At 44.0% G+C, this 21,547-nt stretch overlaps 1 protein-coding gene across 2 annotated transcripts; it reads right to left on the reverse strand.

The window, feature by feature from the left end:
* Positions 1-1,591: 1,591 nt before the first annotated feature.
* Positions 1,592-21,055, reverse strand: PCMTD2 (protein-L-isoaspartate (D-aspartate) O-methyltransferase domain containing 2). 2 transcript variants are annotated; one of them, XM_081291015.1, is made up of 6 exons: positions 20,926-21,055; positions 17,068-17,398; positions 12,827-12,929; positions 12,017-12,188; positions 5,208-5,331; positions 1,592-2,928 (listed from the first exon to the last, which is right to left on the reverse strand). In XM_081291015.1, the coding sequence occupies exons 1-6, from the start codon at positions 21,028-21,030 to the stop codon at positions 2,552-2,554; spliced, it is 1,212 nt and encodes a 403-aa protein (XP_081147141.1). In that variant the 5' UTR covers positions 21,031-21,055; the 3' UTR covers positions 1,592-2,551. The 2 variants fall into 2 exon arrangements, with proteins under 2 accessions (XP_081147141.1, XP_081147142.1); XM_081291016.1 differs by lacking the exon at positions 20,926-21,055 and adding an exon at positions 19,490-19,644.
* Positions 21,056-21,547: the final 492 nt, after the last annotated feature.

The raw sequence follows: 21,547 nt of genomic DNA on the forward strand, positions 1-21,547 counted from the left end.
TGAAGTAAATAATAAAAACTTTCCTGTACTTTAAGACACATGCTATCCTTTCACATCCTCAGAATAAGGGGAAATTGTGTCAAAACATCTAACAGACATTCTTCAAAGTATGTTTCGAGTTGCCTATTCATTTATTAACTAGGAACAGTGGTTGGCCTTCCCTACATCCACTATAAATGCTGCAGAACCAAGCAATCCAAGTACCTGGTGAGAAGAAACATACACTAATGAAGGGGAAAGGAGTATTTTTTGAGTTTTTTTTTTTTTTTTTTTTTTTTTTTTTTTTTTTTTTTTTAAGAATGCAGTCGAGAATTTAAATCCCACACAGGACACAGAAGCAATGCTGAGAGTAAAACATCATAACTACCTTTATTATTCACTGTGTTTATTCATGTATGTCAGCTCATTAAAATCACTGTTTCAAATTTCTTGGATTTCCAGGCTGGAGAAAGGATTTTTATGTACATGCTGACTCTCATATTACATACTTGTTGTGCACAGATCTATGGCTTTTACCACTTTTCAGATAAGCTGTGTGAAAACACAGACCCTAACAGTAAAGAGCCATCAGGACACGATGGTAGGACGACACCTCTGGAAACAAAAGTGTGTGTTATGGTGGATTCTGGTGTGAGGTGCTTAATCACAAGAAAACTTACTTACAATTTTCCTTTACACCAACCTATTTCTCACATATATTACAACTATGTTTTTAAAAATCACAAACCAACAAAATATAAACACAAAATGCTAGAAAAAATTTAACATATAGGGGAAACATCTCTTATGTATTATAGTGATTTTTATAATCTAGCATAAAGGCAAACGTGGTTTTTAAAAAATGCACTCCATATATAATTATAGGGGGGAAAATCAGCCAAGCCACCTAATGTAACATTTCACAGGTATCATTCTTTAATATCATGTCCACAGATTTCCATGTACATAGAAGCCTACACATCAATGAGAATAGTGTCAACAGGATCTGCAAACTACAAAGTATCAGCAAGTAAACTTAAATCATGCATTTCTCTCTGAAACAATGAAGCCTGGTTCTGAGTTAAAAGGCAGGTAAAAACTATAAACTGACTTTCCTTAACGAGTGTATATTTACCAATCTAGGGCAATACGTTTTCCCAGCTACACATGCAGACTATATTGTGTTAAAAATCAAAAAGCAGAAAAGATCCAAAATAACCAGTCAAGCTACGATACCTAGAGAGACAGCAAAGGCTTCCCTGTGGGTCAGCTCATGCTGGGGAGGATGAACCAACACCAGGACAGCTGACCCTAGGTCAGCACACGCACTCACTATTAACAGTTTGCACTAGTCTGTTCTTGGGTAAAAAAATTCCTTGACAACAGCCAATGTTTTAGAATCAGCAATGGAATCAGCAACGTCAAATCATTTTGCCATCTGACTGCTAGACCCACAACTTGATAGAAAGCTCTCAAAACAAGGCCTAGAGAAGGTGGATCTCACAAATCACTGAGCTGAACTGTTCTAATGCAATGGAGCTACCAAAATACATACATCTGTTAAGAAAACTTACAAAACTAACAAATCTCTTTTTCTCTAGAATTATAAAAGATAAATCTATGAATCAATACTCTAATGTGATCACAGAGAGACAGCAAACTGAAGTCGAGCAGCACAAGCTGTCTGCAACGCTCCCTAGTCTACTTTCTACCTGCTGAGGACTGGGCCAGCCAACACCATGGAACCCATCATGGTCTTTAAAGACGTGAGATAAACCATCATCCTGATGGGCAGGGCAGAAGCACTTTGATGTATTACTTACACATGTAAATAGCGAGCTTGTTTTGTTTTCAGGATATGCTTCAGGAAATCACATGACAGTGGTTCTTTACAATTTAGGTAGCAAAAGGGGTCAGAAAAACACTCTTGGAAGTTCTTTGAAATTCCAAAGACAGCTGGCAGTTTGATGTTTTTATTCCTGCTCCCCCACACACAATTTTTCCTTTCAAAAATTACAGTTGACAACTCACATAGATTTAATTAAGTTGATTAAAATAAGGGAGGGTGTTTCAATAATGTCTCCCCTCTAGAAAACCAAGTTCAACAAAACTCAGTGCCAGTAAATTAAGAGGCCAGTACCATAAAATTCAAACCTGGGCAGTGGTACATCACACTGAGAAAAGATTTCATATATTTACAAAGTTGAGCTTCACCTCCCACAGGCAATTCTGCTTCAGGTGCACTTTGATGTGTGCATGCACCTGCAGGGGATTGGGGGGGGGGGGTAGTCGGCAGAACATCGTCTCTGCTGCACTTCAGTGTTTTAGCAGAGCTAAACCAAGCCTCCTGACTTGAGGAAAACACTCTTCTATGCAGCGTACATCCTGTCAGATCATGTTTAAAGAAATCACAGCACTGAATCAGAACTTTAGAGACACACAAAAAAAGAAAACTACGACACGGGTAAGTACAGCAGTCCCCTTCCCACAGCATCTGCTCCCAGGAGACACCTCAGACGGTACAATCAGACTCCAATCGGCTCTTCCTCGCTTTCTCCCTTCAAATAGAAGTTTATTTTTCTCTGTAATAAAGCAGGTAGTATTTCAGGGGGTCTGGCAGAGGAAGGCTCAGGACCTTCTGGCGTAGGAAGTTCACTGGAGGGTCTGGCTTGGTCTCTGGCAGGGTTTTCTCTTCTTCCCTCCGCTCTTCTTCCAAGTCTTCACAGCTGTTGTCATCGGAGGGGTTGGAAATACGACTAGCAAAGACCTCTTTGTCCAAAAAGACAATTGTTTCCATTCTACGGCGGCGGACCCTCCTTCGTTTACACCGAGGCGTGTTCTTCAGTCCACTTCCACTTCTGCTCGCTGCTTCCTGATGAATGACCTTCTTGATGGTGCCCCTGATGGCAATGCGGGCCAAGTCCTGGAGGCTGCGGACAGCCAATGGTGCTGCAAACAGCAAGAGGGCAAGAGGGTCTGAGCCAACACCACAAAGTCTGAAGGTGCGAACCTAATGGCACCTGAACTCACTGGCTATTCACAAGCAATGCAGAATGGGAGCACCTTTTAAGCAAGTGTTGATAAGTGCTCTCATCAGCATTCTGGGGTTTTCCCAAAGCAAGTTCAGGTACACTAATTTTTAACAATGAAAAGGAGAGAAAGCAATATTGCCTGGCTCCGGTCATTGGCAGAATTAACTGACAAGCTGTCACCATTTACTGTGTTCATTCATGTATTAACCCATGCAGGGTTACACAGCAGAGCTAACATTCTTCCATCTATTTTAACACCGTTCTAGCAACTTACAAACTGAGTATTTGTTCCGTTTCTTGTTAAAGTAGATAAAGAGCAAATTTTTTATTAAAGTGGAGAAAAACAAAATCCCCAGAGCACAACAAGGAAAAAGATCATCTGGCATCTGGGGCAGAGTGACACTGGCACACAGTGAACATGCACAGCAGCACACAGGGCTCTTCTCATGGCCACCCAGCTCCTGAGACACCACAGGGACAGCTATCCCTAGGTCTCAATCCCTCCTCCTGCCACCCACAGTGTTGTTCCCTAAGGCTCCAATGTCCACCATCCTCCTTTCCTGGCATGCCTGTGTCCCTGGTTTCACATCCATTCTGAGGCTTTACGTAAGAGACCAGCTCCCCAGGTTCTAGTCCAGGCCCAAACAACAGCCACAACACAAAAGGGACACCTCAGGCTCCCATGGCCTTCCTCAGAAAGGTCTGCACCCCTGAACTTTTCTCACTGCAGAGCCCACAGCATCCTGACTGGTTCTGGTCTTTAGCCTGCCTGCTTATCCACCCAGCTGAGAGGTGACCTGAGTGGGGCATGTCCAAGCTACACACCCTCAGGTACACTGGCTTTATCTTTGCCAGTTTCCTACCCCTCTGTCTCCATTGGCTTTACTTATCTAGGAAACTCTGGCCCAGGAAGACAGAAGCTCAGAGTATCTTTCTTACTTTGGGAACCCTAAGCACCATTAGGTGACTATGCACCACCAGCACTGACTTTGAAGGCCTCCCTCAGAGCAAGCATCTCAGACAGCCAACTTGCCATCAGGACTGTTATCCAGTGCTGATTCTGCCTCCCACAGAAACACTTTCAATAAGACCAATAAAAAGTCTCATAAACACTCCAAAAGAGCCCTTGCCTTCCCAAACTCTGCTCTAGCAACCTCCCTTACCAACAGCAGCATCTGCTGAGAAGTTTCCATGCTGCTCAGATCTCTAGAACATGTATCTGACAGACTCCCCCTGCAGGCAACATGCTGCACCTGAATGTCTGGTGGCCCTCCACAGCCTCCTAGTAAACTCAGATCTACCTACACACCAGTCCAGCTTCTCCCAAACGCCCACGTTCGACCACATTGGGAATATGCACTTTTAACTTTGCCCTGCTTCTGCAAAGACCTTTCCTCCCCTCCTCCTCTCTTTAGGGAATTCCTTTTTACCTCAAGACCAAGCACAACCACCACCTTCTATCCAACCTTCCTTGGTCCCTCTAAGCCCCTTCTATTGCTACTTCCACTGTTGCTTGTTATCAAATTTTAAGGACCAATCTATGTCATATGACTAGAAAAGTATAATTATTTGATAATGATTCCTCTCAATCTGAAAAATATTTCTGGAAGGAATTTGCTAAAGTATACTGTCTTTGGGTATTGGAACTATGTGTGATATTTTCTTTCTCTCTTTTTTTTTAAATCAAATCAGCTGGAACTCTCATTTCTGTGTGAACTGTTTAAATCATAAAATCCTAGGAGAAATGCTACTCTGGCGTCAGCTCCTCTCCGCTCTGCACCCAGAAGAAGGGAAATGCAAAGGCTCACAGCAAGCCCCACCCACAACGGCAGAGGAGCATGGACACTGTTCTTCCTTGGCCTGCCCAGGTGGCAGCAGGTTCAAGTGTGGTCACTCTCTCCCAGTAAGTGAGTCAAGCGGTTTCAGTGCCCACAGGCAGGACAGCTAGCTCCCTTTCTGAGAATCCACTGCTGTCAATGGCATGACCAGTAGCAGCCCTTAACAGATTTAAAAGAAGCCTAAAATAACCTAAGATGGGTTACAAACAGGTTATAATTTTTAAATGCCTAAAATCCCCTGTACAATCTTAAGGTTCCAGTGAGGAGTGAACATCCAATTTTCTTATAAATCTTGTTTCCTTTTGAATTTCTAATGAGATTAAAAGATCTGTACGTCAAATACAGTGTATTTACTCACGTAGCTGGACAAGTCTGGACTTTCCTGACTCCGAGTGGCAGGGCTGGACCAGAGGAGCGAAGGAAACAGCCAGAATCTTTTTGGTTTCCCAAGCAGAAGGGCCTATGCGCGTTATCTTGGTCAACTATCCCAAAGACAAAAATGAGAATATCCAAAAAATTTGTCTACTAGATAGCTTGTGAGTGCAATCATTCTAATAAATAAAACAGATACACTAAAATAAAACTGCCTGACAACATGGACCATAACATGGTATTGCATGAGTACAGCTCATGAGTATTCCTAGAAAAATTCTTAAGATGGAATTTACCCAAGGCCCCAGACACACCTCTGTTTACAGAAAGTATCTGTGACAGAGAAACTAGAGAAAGGACAGTAGGAGAAAATAACCAGAGATCACAACAGTGGGGATTCTCATAAGACATCTTTCTTGGGCATTCTAGGTTGAAGAGGGGCTAACTTTAGGAACAGTAACTGAAAATGCACAACCCCACCCCAGCCCAGCCACACCCAATCCTGAATCCTGGCCACAACTAGGGTGCAGGAAAAGTACCAAGGGCAGGCATAGCTGCACTTGGACTCTTCAACTCTCCATGTCATTCTGGACACCTGGGCGACTACTCTGCTCCTTCTGGAGAAATGTCCTGACAGCCCCCCACAGTGCACAGGAATTTGGTGGTGATACACTGTAGTGCTGACTGTCAAGACATTTCTTCTGAAACTCTGCGTCTGATAGAAGAAAAAGTTGGCTCCGATCTACAGATTGTGGGGTCGGGCTCCAAATTCCTTAATAGGACACCCATAGCACAAGAGTTAATAACAAGAATCAACAAATGGGACTTAATTAAACTTAAAAGTTTTTTCTCAGCAAAAGAAACAATAAGAGAGGTAAATAGGGAGCCTACATCCTGGGAACAAATTTTTACGCCTCACACTTCAGATAGAGCCCTAATATCCAGAGTATACAAAGAACTCAAAAAATTAGACAATAAGATAACAAATAACCCAATCGACAAATGGGCCAAGGACCTGAACAGACACTTCTCAGAGGAGGATATACAATCAATCAACAAGTACATGAAAAAATGCTCACCATCGCTAGCAATCAGAGAAATGCAAATCAAAACCACCCTAAGATACCATCTCACTCCAGTAAGATTGGCAGCCACTATGAAGTCAAACAACAACAAGTGCTGGCGAGGATGTGGAGAAAAGGGTACACTTGTACATTGCTGGTGGGACTGCAAATTGGTGCGGCCAATTTGGAAAGCAGTTTGGAGATTCCTGGGAAAGCTGGGAATGGAACCACCATTTGACCCTGCTATTGCCCTTCTCGGACTATTCCCTGAAGACCTTAAAAGAGCATGCTACAGGGATACTGCCACATCGATGTTCATAGCAGCACAATTCACAATAGCTAGACTGTGGAACCAACCCAGATGCCCTTCAATAGATGAATGGATAAAAAAAATGTGGCATCTATACACAATGGAGTACTATGCAGCAATAAAAAAATGACAAAATCATAGAATTTTCAGGGAAATGGATGGCACTAGAGCAGATTATGCTTAGTGAAGCTAGCCAATCCCTAAAAAACAAATACCAAATGTCTTCTTTGATATAATGAGAGCAACTATGAAAAGAGCAGGGAGGAAGAGAGGAAGAAAAGATTAACATTAAACAGAGACATGAGATGGGAGGGAAAGGGAGAAAAAAGGGAAATTGCATGGAAATGAAGGGAGACCCTCATTGCTAAACAAAATTACATATAAGAGGTTGTGAGGGGAATGGGAAAATAAACAAAGAGAGAAATGAATTACAGTAGATGGGGTAGAGAGAGAAGTTGGGAGGGGAGGGGAGGGGGGATAGTAGGGGTTAGGAAAGGTAGCACAATACAACAATTACTAATAGGGCATTATGTAAAATTGTGGATGTGTAACCGACGTGATTCTGCAATCTGCATTTGGGGTAAAATTGGGGGTTCATAACCCACTTCAATCTAATGTATGAAATATGATATGTCAAGAGCTTTGTAATGTTGTGAACAACTAATAAAAAAATTAAAAAAAAAAAAAAAGACATTTCTTCTGAAATACAGGATAAGGGCCAGAAAACCTAATCAGACAGCAAAGCTGCCACCTAGGCTGGTTTCCAAATAGCCTAAACAGGTCACGGTACTATTTTTTTTTTTTTTTTAAAGAGAGAGAGAGAGAGAGAGAGAATTTTTTTAATATTTATTTTTTAGTTTTCGGTGGACACAACATCTTTGTTTGTATGTGGGGCTGAGTATCGAACCCAGGCCGCACGCATGCCAGGCGAGCACGCTACCGCTTGAGCCACATCCCCAGCCCACGGTACTATTTTTGATCATGCTAAAATTAGATGTTAGTCTTTTGAAAATATCTAAGCTGGCAAATCCTATAAAAGGTTAAGTAGCCATGTACTGTGTGTGTGTGTGTGTGTGTGTGTGTGTGTGTGTGTGTGTTGTACTGGGAATTGAACTCAGGAGTACTTAACCACTGAGCCAATATTCCCAGCCCTATTTTGCATTTTACTTAGAGACAGGGTCTCACTGAGTTGCTGAGGCTGGCTTTGAACTAGCAATCCTCCCATCTCAGCCTCCTGAGTGGCTGGGATTATAGGTATGTGCCACCACACCTGGCCCATGTACTATAAATATCAACAAGTTAATTACTTTCTCATATACTAGCAAAAAGTTTTTAAATTTTTTTTTAGTTGTAGATGGACACAACACCCTTTGTTCTGTTTATTTTTATGTGGTGCTGAGGATTAAACCCAGTGCCTCACACATGCTAGGCAAGTGCTCTACCATTGAACTACAACTACAGCCCTTTGATATTTTTAAAAAGAATTTCTAGTTATAATAAATATAAAATATTTAAATATAATCAATGAATGATGTGTGAGACCTTAAATAAAACTATAAACCCCTATTTCATATTCTAGATGAACAGAAGAAATATTATAAATATCATAACTATGTCCACAATCCTCAAAATTATCTGGAGATAAAATGATTCCAATGAAAAATCTAGTGCATTTTTATCACAAAGCAGAGTGATAGCATCACCTGTGTAAGCAGAGAAATGTTTACAACAACACTGAGCAGAAAGAGCAGAGGAGACAGGTGCCCAAGCCCTCAGAGGCAGCGGCAGCCAGCACACAGCACTCCCACTGCACTGACCGCACTGTCTGAAGCGGCAAAGCTTACAGCACACAGCCTTGAGCCAGCACTTGTACTTGTGAGGAGAACAGAGCTTTTATCTTTTGCAGTTACATACTAAAATGTTTGTGAGGTTGCACCTGGGAAGAGACAAGGACAGTCACATCACAAAGAGGAGCACACACAGGCCTTCCTGGGAGCACTGTCAGTGACAGCAGAGGACGCGTGAGCCACAGTGCCGTCATGAACCATATTCACTCTACACCAACGAAAGGTTTTAGAAACAGACAACAGGAAGGGGCAAAGGGTTTCCAGATACAGTGAGCACCAAATACTTAGAAACAATAGATACAGTATATAGATAAAACCACAAATCCTTTTCACACATGGCCGGGTGGGCAGACAGTGGAAGCACTGAAGGAGGGTTAGGAAGAAGTTTGCCTGCGTACTTTTTTAAGCAAAGAGATTTATACTAAAAGCACACCACACAGTGGTCACCACAGACAAGGGTACGAGGGACAAGCCCAGGAAAAAAAGTCCCTGTTTAGACTTGGAGCCTCGTAACCACTTCAGGAAGGACACACCTAGAATGGTAACCCCTAAAAACTGAAAGGAAAGGAGTAAGCTGTGTGTCAGAAGTAAAATCTCAGCTGGGGTGTGGCTCAGTGGTGGACCACTTGCCTGGCTTGTGGAGGCCCTGGGCTTGAGCCCTGGCACGGGGTGGGGGGCGGAGGGGTGGGTAGCAGTAAGATCTGAACAGGTCTGAACTAGTTTGGGTGGCACTGTCACTGCAGGTAGACAAGCAGCAGAGAGAAGGGTGGCACTGTGGCCAAGACTGGCTCCTCAGAAAGTCCCTGGTTCTGAAATCTGCTTGGAAGCTGCCAGTACGAACCCACAGTGCACTCTATCTCTACACCAAGCAAAACTGTCTGGCTCCACAAATCCCTGCACCCACAAACCCCATGTCAATGAGCACTCTGGGCCCCAGCTGTGGCCTCTCAACACCAACTCCCACCAACATATCAACCCTCAGGTCAAAACCATACAGACTGAGCCTGGAATGCCTTTTCTCACCAGAAAGCAGCAGAGCCATCACAGAGGTAGAGGGTGTATCTGCCCCGAGACAGGCGAGAATCACACCAGTACTAAAACATGAGGCCCGTTCAATCTAGGAATTCATAAAGATGGTAAAATGCAAGCAAAACCTCAGTGATCACTACCTTTGGCAGATGTTAGAGGATCAAATTATTGAGAAATTCATAAATAAAAGTTAAGAATCAAAATTTATCCTCTCTCTCTTGTATAAAGTTACCTTAGGGGAATCTAATTAGTAATGAGAGGTTTTCTCTTCATAGAAGTACAATAGCTACTAAATAAAGAAGAAATGATAAAATCAAAAGGGTATTATTCTACAGTTTCTAATGAAATAATCCATCAGGTTCTAAATCATGGCCACAAGCATCAGAAAAAATAGACAACAGGGCTGATGTGCCTACACACAAAAGTCAGGCTGGCTCTCTGTATCCAAGGCTTCTGCATCCGCAAATTCAACCAACCACATATCAAAAACACTCAGGGAAACAATGTTACCAAACATGTACATATTTTTTTTCTTGTCATTTATTCTGTAAACAATACAGTATACAACTATTTACAAAGTATTTACATTGTATCAGTGTTGTAAGGGACCAGAGGATGTACATCAGCTATATGCCAATGACATGATACATGATTTTTTTAATATTGATTTTTTAGTTGTAGATAGACACAATACCTTTGTTTTATTTATTCATTTTTATGTGGTGCTGAGGATCGAACCCAGGGCCTTGTACATGCTAGGTGAGTGCTCTACAGCTGAGCCACAACCCCAGCCCGATACGTGATTTTATATGAGAGGCCTAAGCATCTGCAGATGTGGGCATCCTGAACAGAGGATGGGTACCAAACAATGACTGCATATTTCAATACCTGGCAGATGTTCCTGTGCTCTCCTCCCCAAAATATATTGAACAGCACCCTAATCAGGTCTCTAGATCCAACCAGCAACACAGAAAAAACAGAGGACAGAGGACAGCAAAACCTAGACTGCAGGAAAGTCTACAGGACACATCAAGGCGAGTCCTTGAACCAATAAGCTGCAAAGAAAAAATGAAAGTGAAAGATGCGAGAACCTCTAGACCTAAAAGCACTTCAGAGTTGTACAAACCAAAGGCATCACACCAGCCTTAAACACGATCCCGTTTCAAACAAGCTACAGGGAAAAAATTTCTCAGTCAATAAGGAAAATCTGAAAATGAACTGGATATTTGAAGATATTAACAAGTTACAATGGCTACTGGCTATTAATGTTACAAATGGTCTTATAACAATGTTTTTAAAAACAGCTTTTATCTTTTGTAGTTACATACTAAAATATTTACAATTTTTAAACTTAGGGGCATTCACTAATGTCTTTATAATAAAGAGTGAGTAATAGTGAGATAATACACACCATCTAATGCTTGAAAGTAGTAGCCAGTAATAAACAGTTCAACAAGCATTTCGGTGTAGGCACCAAAATGATACAGAATAGTGGATGACTTAAAATCACATTCCTGGACTCTGATAGGTAAAACAATTTCAGTTATAACCAGTATGTTCAATAATCTTTTTGAAAAAGGAGCAGCACAAATTAAAAGAATTAAGTCAGGTGCATTGGCACAGGCCTGTGATCCCAGTAACCTGGAAGGCTGAGAAAGGAGGATCACAAGTCCAAGGCCAAACTCAGCAACTGAGCCAGACCCTCAGCAACCTAATGAGATCTGAGACTCAGTCTCAAAAATTAAACAGGGCTGGGAATGTAACTCAGTGGTAAATCCCCCCCATCCCCGGGTCAATCCCCAGGACCAAAAAAATAAATAAGTAAAATAAAAGTGTTACAAGAATCATATGCTAATAGTCATTAGATTAAGACTATGAGCAGTTCTTCTTAGTTCATATTCTCTAGATTTTCTAAAATGGGTATTACTTCTGGAACAAAATAAATGCTAATATTTAAAAATTGCACAAAAGTGCACAACCTCCTAATTTATAACATTTCTATTTTTTCCTGGTTCTTTGTAACTGACAGAAATTTCTCCTAAGGACCAATTCACACCTGACATGCCCATTTATTATAATCTCTTTTCCCAATGAAACACAGTACCTAAACACACACATACATGCATGGCCAAACCAGAGCCTTGGAACAAGACTCCCAGGAAGCAGAGATTCTTATAAAGTACTCACCACCAAGATACTTAACAAGCAGACTAACAAAATGAAATAATTATGATAATTTTATAAATTACAATTCTGGTATTAGAATAATTGTAATAACAATTAGAATAACTAGGGTGGGGAAGGAAGGAGGATAAGAGGGAAGAAAAGAGGAGGGGAGAAAAGGAGTGAGAAGGAGGAGAGAGAGAAGGAAAAGAGGAACAGGGAGGGCCACACATCTAAGTCAGAGCTGGCCCAACACCATGCCTGTGACTGCCTGTCTCCTAGCTCACAAGATGGTGGAAGCTGTTACTAGAGTATATCTACATAAAATGCAGAGGAGACCTTGGCAGACAGGGCACAAAATGTCAGCTGCAGGGAGCCTGACCTTCTCCTCCAGGGGCATGACCAGAATTCCTCCAACCTTGAGAAGACTCTTCATGTACTCTTCATGTTCTTTCTGCACACCTGCCCCACAGTACACCCGATCATACTGAAAACAATCTGGGGAAATCTCCAGGCAATTGCCAGTAACAAAGGAGGGCTCGCAGAAGTCAAACCTGGAAAGAAAAATGTTATTTTCTTTAAGTGACTGTACCATACTGCCATAAGACCATACAAAAATTCATACTGATCTCAGGTTATGGTTCACTGTACAACCCAGAGAACTGTGAGCCAGGAGCTGAAGCCACGATTCCAAAACCCACACAGTGCAAGTAAACACCATGAGCATGCCCCAAGTTTAAAGTGGCCTATAGTCAAGGTCGGCTGGACAGCTTGATGAGGGAGAGAAGGAAAAAGCACATTGTTTCCCTAAAAAGTCTAATTCCTAAAATAAGAACTTCGATGCCTTATCCTAAAGAGGCAAAAAGTAGTTATATAAATTGTTTAAAGACAAAAGGAACAACTGTATTTTACAAACAATTTTGTGATAAAAAGTTGTTTATACTGGAAACACGAAAATTTAGCAAGACAAAAATTTTTGTTTTCTTCTCGTACTAATGAAAAACTGTCTTTACACAGGAATCAGAAAACCTAAAGTCCTTACAGAATATAAAAACAATCAGAAGAGGCACACGGATGACCTGGGATCATCCCAACACAGCTCAGGCATGCTTGCAGGCAGGTGCACACTCAAGCCAACTTCTATCTGACCAAAGTTTAAATTCTATTTCACACCCTCTAGTGTCTGACGTACTTGTCGAAGCTATCACTTGTTCTGATGAAGAAGTCCAGTTTCTGCTTGGCATACTCTATAACATCTGAATGTAGCTCCACCCCATGGTTCACACCAAAAGGACCTAAAAGGTTTCAGAATAAAAAAGTTTTTAGCACTAGAGAAAGAACACTTGCTTGCTTTTTCTACTTCATTAATTGCAACACATCTAACTTAGCAAGTATTATATATAAACTCACAAGGTTTTTGGTTTTTTGTTTTTGCAGGAGATTAAACCCGTGAATGCTCTACCACTGAGCCACACCACAGCCCTTTTTATTTTTTTATTTTGAGACAGGGTCTTGCTAAATTACCTAAGCTAGCCTGGAACTTGCAATCCTCCTGCCTCAGCCTTCCAAATTGCTAGGACGACAGGTGTGGTTACCACATCCAGCAAAAACCCAAAAGGTTTTGCTGTCTTAGCACAATGGCAGGCCTAAACCCCTCAAGCCACTTTTTTGATGTATACAGCAGCCCCATTCACAACACAGATGCTTGGGTCTCTTTGCTCTCAAACAAGAATCATTTGAAAATGGGGTGGGGGAGCCAAGAGCTCAGGGTCTTCCTACTAAATTACAGAGGAAAAGTAAACATGCAAATGGGACAGATAGAGGCCTCAGCTGTGCTTGGCAGAGGCAGCATTTAGGGCAATTCTGTTTCCCACTAAGAGGTCCCCCAAAACACTCAGACATAGGCATTTTAATAATTCTCACAAAACAGGCTTTAATTATCGTTAGAATAAAACTATTATTAAAAGGCACAATGAGACATTTTTTAAATTTATTTTTTAGTTGCACTTGGACACAATACCTTTATTTTATTTATTTATTTATTCATATGAGGTGCTGAGGATAAAACCTAGGGCCTCGCACATACTAGGCAAGCACTCTACTACTGAGCCACAACCCCAGCCCCACAATGAGACATTTTTTGTATCACAAGAAATGTATCCATAAGTTTTTTTGTTCGTTTGTATGCTTGCTTTCTGGATGTACTGGAGAGAGAACACAGGGCCTGTGCATGCTAGGCAAGCACTGAGCCACATCCTCAGCCCTTTTTATTTTATTTTTGAGACAAGAGTGTGTCTAAGATGCCCATTCTCACCTTGAATTGTAATCCTCCTGCCTCAGGAGATTGTCAGAAATTGCAGGAGTGTGCCACCAATTCTGGCTATGTTTCCACAATTTGAAATAAAACTGTGAGACTATTCACAAGCCCACACAATGAGGAAAAGCACTCCCTCCTGTAAACATGCTTCTAGATTAGTTTGGGGCAAGCAGAGAACACTTTACAAGCAGCTTACACCTCTGTACACCAAGTTCAACCCAGGCTCAATTCAGCAATGCAAAGGAAGACAGAGCACGAGGGCAGGGCGTGAGCACCTTCTCTGCACATTGTTCTGGGTGGTGCTCACCTGGAGGTGGACATGGATATAGAAGTCCACCAAACTCCATGCTTCACCTTACCTATCACTAAAACTCAACATGAGCAAACCCATGGGGCATGTAGGATTTTATTACTAGACATACACACTGCACTCACAGTGTATGTGGCATTGTTTGAGTGGTACTCAAACCCACAGCTTAACAGAAATACTGATGAATGAGCAAATGTCCGTGTACCTGATATCTGCACTTTGGCTCCTGGATACATCTGGACAGCCCTCTCCCCAGGCCAAGCCTCTACTCTTTTCTCTTAGTATCTCTCACACATCTTTAGCTGCTGCTAAACATTCCCTCATCAAGACGCTCTTCCTGAGAAGTACTATGTTTGCTAGTTACAACATCAAACCTTAAAGTGTTTCAAATTTTAAGACCCTTGCCAATCACTGACTTGAATCCGTATTAGTCTAGCTTGTGTGCACTTGACCCCCCTTCCTTTTCTCATTAATCCCCCAACTTCAGTGTCAAACATTCACTAGACCTGATTTTCCAGCACTTGGGAAGCAGAGGCAGGAGAATCCCTTAAGCCCACAAGTTCCAAACCAACCTGAGCAACCTAGCAATACCATATCTCCAAAAAGAAAAAAAAAATTAGAAAATGCTAAGTAGTTACTTCTATTTAGTAGTAGATATAGGACATGGTCCCTATTCCCAAGCAGCTCGCCCACCAAACAGCAGTAACAGATCCTCCACTAGCAGAGAAGCATGATATGGTGGGCAGGGTAGTGCCTCAGGACATGGTACCACACATGCTGTGGTCAGACTGCAAGACCCCTCCAAGCAGAGCAGCTCCCACATACAAGCCCCTCCTTCAGGCATGTTATCTCATGAAACACCATCCACCCCTCACTGGTAAGAAAGAAGTAAAGGAGAACTGTGGCTAAGGGGAGAGGAGCTTGCAGAACAGCACAGGGAGGCAGGTGAGATAGGATGAACCAGGGGAAGGCAGTGGGGTCAGGAGGGCCACTGCACCAAAGGAGACCCAGACCTAATGTGCACAGGTGCTGGAAGGCCAACAAGGTCTGATCTCTGGAGTAAGGTGTGTGAGGTGGCAAAAAGGCCAAATACACTGGGGCATCTGGATGCAAATAGCCAAGATCCCAGAGCTGCTTTGCCCACACTCACCACAGCAGAAGACACACACTTTCCTGCAAGTGTAATTCCCAAAACCCAGGGGACCCAGAAAGGAGAAGCAACAGTATCTAGGGTGTCTAGGATACAGCATCAAGCTGCAGGCACTCTCTTCTTTACCTCTAGGGCATCCAGAGCAGCAGGCTAGCCCAGGCTTGCTAGAGTCAGGCTTTCCAAGCATCTTTCTCCTGTCAATAGCATTTCTAATCTAATCAGTTTTAAAGTCTACTTCCCAAAAAAACACCAATTTAGCCAAGGTTCCTCCAATTCTTGTGATATGAGGAGGGAGACTATAACTGGCAAGTTTAAAAATGATAAATCAACTGGGCACTGTGCTCTCAAAGCATGACAACCACAACAGTCTCAACCAAAACAAATTGAGGTAAGAAGATTGAGTTAAAATCAAAACCGTACACACTTTAAAAGTTGAAGACAACAATCTATAACCTAGAGCCAAGTGACCAGTCTCAAATTTCACCAAATTCCAAAGTTCACAAACTTAAAAAAGAATCCAAACTTTTTATTCCATATCCACAAAAAATCAATTGTGACTTAGGGTTCTCCAGAGTGACAACAATTACAAAAAGCAGGGACTCTGACATACATGGTGACTTGTAAGCCGTTCTTAATATTCAGAATTTCATACTGCAAATACTTAGGCCACTGTGAACATCCTTGTTTTGTTTTGAAACACAATCTGGCTGCATTGCCCAGGCTGGTCTCAAACTCCTGGGCTCAAGGGACTCCACTTCCTTGGCTTCTCAAGTAGCTGTGACTACAGGAGTGTGCCCACACCCAGCACACTATGGATGTTCCTGATGTTTCTTTCATAGCCACAAACAGTCCAACAGCAAATGCCGTCAGATCCAATATCAAAAAACGCCAACTGTAGCCACACCACACCGGCCTCATCCAGGGTCTCCCACTCAGCTTGCTGTAGCAACCCAGCCCAATTCCTCTTCAGAGCATCTCTCATAGCACAGAGCCACTCCTTCCATTTCCCTGGCAAACACATCCCACCTCACTCAGAGTAAGAGCACACATCTTTCCCCCAGTGTAGCATTTTACACAGGGCAAACATTCAGTAAACCCTTGGATATCTGATCCCCCCTCTATAAATATTAGAAATGGCCTTATTCCCACATGATTGCCACAAATTGTTCAGGAAAATGAGCTAAATGGCTTCAAGTAAGATAACCTATGAAACTGCTTCCATTCCTAAAGTTTATTTAAAAGTATATAAGCTTACAGGTATTACTCTTTTAGTATCAAACTTAAAACAAATAGAAACTACTTAGAAGAACTTAAACTACCAAGGACCATAATGACTCTCAGGGGAAAGGAGTAAAGAGAACACAGTGGTTAAGTCAAGAAATCACAAGTTCAAGATCTACCCTCCTCTCCTGGTGGTGCATCGGCATGACAGACTGCAGGCTGAAAGTGAGAAGAGCCAGGAGAGAGGCCCTAAGAACTTGGGACTCATGGGTGCATGTCATCTGGCCACCCACCATACCGTGACGACACTTCTGGCAAGTGTCGGGGAGGCCAAGTCTCTCACAGGACATGCAGTTAGCAGACTGTACTTTATGCCCAAAGAGAGCAACCTCAGGCAATGATCCAGGGAGCTGCACACTCTCCTTCTACACTCACCTAGAATAAGGCCCACCATGGAGCTGAGGTAGCCAGTGCCACTGCCCAGGTTCAGAAACGAGAGCCCAGGCTGCAGATCCAGGGCCTCCATCACCTCTGAGTAGATACATGGGGCGGAGAGGTGAATGTTTCCATGCTTCCATGCCAAGTCCTTGTAGGCATTTTCTTTAAACTCTTCAAGATAATAATCTGCACGATCGATAGCTCGGAAAGCCTGCTCTACCAATTCCGTCCGGATATACTGGGCTTCCTTCAGATTATCAATCAGCTCATCGTTGTCCTCTCCAGCACTCACCGCACCGCCCATGTTCAGAATTACACTCAGGCAAGACTAGAACCAAAATCAAAGAATTATTTACATTAAGAATAAGATCAAAACAATAAAAGATCTAAATATACCAAATTCAAATTCTCAACCTCTGGAAATAATGCAGATGAAATGTTTTGTCTAACTACCCAACCCTCCAGATTTAGATGAAAGATACCAGATTTAGAAGAAAAGCCCAGTTCAATTAGAAAGTCGAGCCAATAATACTAAAAAAAAAAAAAAAAAAAAAAAAAAAAAAAAAAAAGATGTTTATCTGAAATTCAAATTTAAGTGGTGTCTTAAATTTTGTCTGGTAATTCTACACCTCTACACACAAAAAGACCCACTTAAGTCAAGCACATCCAATGTGTTCATTTGGGTATTTTGATGTTCAATTTTTGGACAAAATATCAACAAACTTTCTTCCCAAAGAGAACACATTGTGGAAAACACCTATTGCAACAAGCACAAAATGAACTTCAAAGCTGAAGCTAGGGAGCAGGATCAGCAGCTACCAGAACTTCCCTCTCCCACTTCTGAATGCACCATGCAGTTCTCCAACTCTCCCAAAAGTGCATTTCTTACTTTCTCCCAAATTACTTTCAGGGAGGAAAATGTGCAGCACCTGCCTGTCACCTTTCAGCCCAACTTCTGCAACACTGAGTCCTCATCTACTGCAAAGGGAAATGCTCTTTCACCTGGAGTGCTCCTACTCCTCCTGAAACAGTTCATCCTGGCCCCAGGCACCTTTTCCAAAACCTCAGCTTTACTTCACACAAGATGGTGACTCAGGTGCAACTTCTGGGGAAAAGACCACCCCAGGAAGACTAACTCAAACACTCTGCAGTGCTCCCTCTCAGTCCTGTGGGTCTCCAACTATAGAATGAGGGCAGCAAGGAAACACTGGGGCAGACAACTGTAGAAGAGCAGTTAGCCAGAATGAATACAAACACCACCTGTGTGAATCTCCAGCCTCTTAGAGCAGGTGAACAAAATGTGTCTCTTCTATTTACCTATCTCCATGATCAATATCTGAGGGCTGAACATGAGACTTCAAACCACAATTCAAATACTACACATCAGCCCCATTTGAAGCTGTTTCAGAGCCACAGTTCCATGACAACTTAAACGGGGATTATATGCTAACATTTGGGTTTAATCCTGGATGAGCGGCTTCATTCTGAAGCAACACCCCTATCTAGCCTGGCATAGTCAATTGTCACAATCAGTGACAATTCTGTTCACTGATTAACAGTGGAGTCCTGCATTGGGATTCTTAATGGCCTATTTAGAAAGCCATATACCCTACTATGTGTCGGGTCAGGAAAGCCACCTCTTTACCCCAAAGCCTATATACAATGCTCTGTCACTGTATCTCAACACTGCTCTTTTCTTTTTATGAGATAGCACAAACTGTACATTAGGCATGCTTGATTTTCACTAAGTACCATTTATTTTGAACTTTTCCTCACTTTGAAAGTTTATTCCATATCAAAGGGCAGCTATTTAGAAAAACAGCTACCACCTTTCTAGTGGTGCCACCTGCCAGATGTGACCTCACATAAATGAGTTGGAGAAGAGCAGTTACCTGGCTCACAATCATAAAGTCAGGGCATGCAGTCAAAACCAGGGCCATGTGGCCTTAGCCCTGTGTTTTTTACACCAATGCAACTGACAGAGTAGCAACACTCTTTACCTGAAATGTCTTGCTAACCCTCTGACCATCAGGGCAACCCTACCCACAGGTACAGTGGGTGTGGTACTCTTACTGGCTTTGTCCTATAATCCAACACTCCTTCCTAAGGATAGATCACTGCTAACTGCAGACATGGATGTAATCAGTCATCACGCAACCCACCAAAAATACCCACAACTTGAAGATGTCCTCACCACTGCAACAGTTAGATCCAATTTCTCAAACTAATGGAAAAGCACTTTTAGGATGCTGCCCTTGATTGTACTTTACTGTTTGCTGAAATCCTTAATATAGTTCCTGCCCAGTAGTGACCAGCAAGAAGAAGATGCACTGAGCTACAGCCACAAGGGAAGGTCTGTGACTGTGGCTATATCAACACGAGTAGAGCTGTGGTTAAGGAAGTGGGCATTCCTAATTACATTGGTCTTGGCAATCTTCACAAGGAGGTCCCAGGTCCAATCTGGAGGTCATTTCTTAAAGGAACTATGAAGAGGATGAGCTGGGGATAGGGACTCAAAAGCACACATCCCGAGGGCAGAATGATGGAAAACGGGCTTCTCCTCTTGAGAACCAGAATCCTTAAAAGTTCCTATTCATGGAGAAAAGCCTAACCAGTGGTCCATGTTGGAAACAGTTACTACTAAACACACAGGAAAGCTTTCTAAAAACTGGAATTGTAAGGGGGGGGGGGGGACTGGTTTCTCAGAGAGAGAGAGAGAGAGACTGGTTTCTCAGAAAGAGAGAGAGAGAGAGAGAGAGAGAGACAAAGAAAGAAAGAAAGACACTGGTTTCTCAGAGAAAGACAGAGCTAGAAAAACTGGTTTCTCAAAACACTCTCCCAGCCACATCCCAGTTGAGGAACCAGTGGGGCCAGGGAAAGCCCCACCACCTTAAAGGGATAGGCAGTCACAATTCCTGAGCCTTTATAGGCATCCAGCATCCCTCACTCTTGAATGACAGGCTACCAAGTGCATTTGCTTTAGCCATTTCTTGCTGAAAAGAACAAAGACAACCTTTGTAGGCACAAGAGTGGCAAGGGGCTGATATTCAGCTGACAAATTTGAAGAGAAGAACAAAGGAACCCAGCCCAGACAAGTTCTCCTTGTCACTACTTAAGACCTTTTCCTACTGCTCAGGCCAATTCTATTTTCTGAAAAGATTCAAGGTAAAATTTGTTTCAAACTGTACCTACTACCCACTCGCTTCAGAACTACTTATGCAAGGACAAGTTGTTGTGGGCCTCGAGTAAGCTGATCCCAACTAGCACAGCGCAGGGGAGGACACGACCCACAGGACGTAATGTGGGGCAGGGAAGAGGCTGGGGAGGGAACATCATGGGGAGGAAAGATGCTGGGGAGGGGGGGCTGAGAGGGAAGATGCTGGGGAGGGGGCGCTGAGAGGGAAGATGCTGGGGAGGGGGGGCTGAGAGGGAAGATGCTGGGGAGGGAAGATCACGGGGTCACGGGGAGGGGATGCTGGGGAGGGAAGATCATGGGATCCTGGTGAGGAATGATCTTGGGGAGGAAGCGCTGGGAGGGAAGATGCCGGGGAGGGAAGATCATGGGGAGGGGGCGCTGGGAGGGAAGATGCCGGGGAGGGAAGATCATGGGGAGGGGGCGCTGGGAGGGAAGATGCTGGGGAGGGAAGTCATAGGCTCCTGGGGAGGGAGCGTCGGGGAGGGGAGGCGCTGGCGGGGGGAGACTCTCGGGAGCGGCCAGGGCGCAAACGTTCCCCGGAGAAGGGGAGGGGCGCGGGGAGACCAGGAAGACGGCTGGCGCTCAGGAGATCGAGGAGAGCAGCGGGGCTGCAGGAAGCGGGACCGGGGCGGCGGCGGCGGCGGCGGCGGAGGCTCTACCTCCGCGCTCGGCGGCCCGCGGGTCTGGGCCGCGACAGCAGCTGCTCGGGCGCGTCCCTGGCGTCCGCGGCCCGGACGCCGCTCCGACCTCGGCCGCGTAAACATCCGCCGCCGCCTCTGCGCCTGCGCGCGCCGCGGCCACACTGCGCCTGCGCCGCGGGTTAAAGGGGCAACGGCGAGGGCGCTTAAAGTGGCTACGCATCCGTGGAGGGGGTTGTTTTGCAGCGCTAGCTGGCTGAGCCTCACCTAGGGTCTTTGTCCTCTCGGCCTAGTGACCTCGAGGGCAGACGACACTGGGAGGGGTGTCGGCGGGAGAAGGGGCCTCTTTCCCGGGGCACGAGGGAGAAGCTGTGGAGCCGGAGCCCGGCGGCAGGGGCGGTGGGGCCGAGAGGGGACCGAGGTTGGCTCCAGGACATCGCCCCAGTGCAAGTGACTCGCAGGGACCGAGGCAGAAATGAGGAAACAGGGCGTCGGGGTGCGCCACGTGTGGTGCAGAACGGAAGGACTACTCGCTGCAGCAGGGCAGAGCTGAGCTGGGTTGGGGTGGCCGCCTCCACACCTGAACCAGCTTTTGTGTGGGCCTCTGCAGAGGAACACGCTGCCTGAGCCTGGTTCAGAGCCA

The sequence above is a fragment of the Spermophilus citellus genome (assembly GCF_964194105.1).
Source record: "Spermophilus citellus genome assembly, chromosome: 4".
NCBI classification, from domain to species: domain Eukaryota; kingdom Metazoa; phylum Chordata; class Mammalia; order Rodentia; family Sciuridae; genus Spermophilus; species Spermophilus citellus.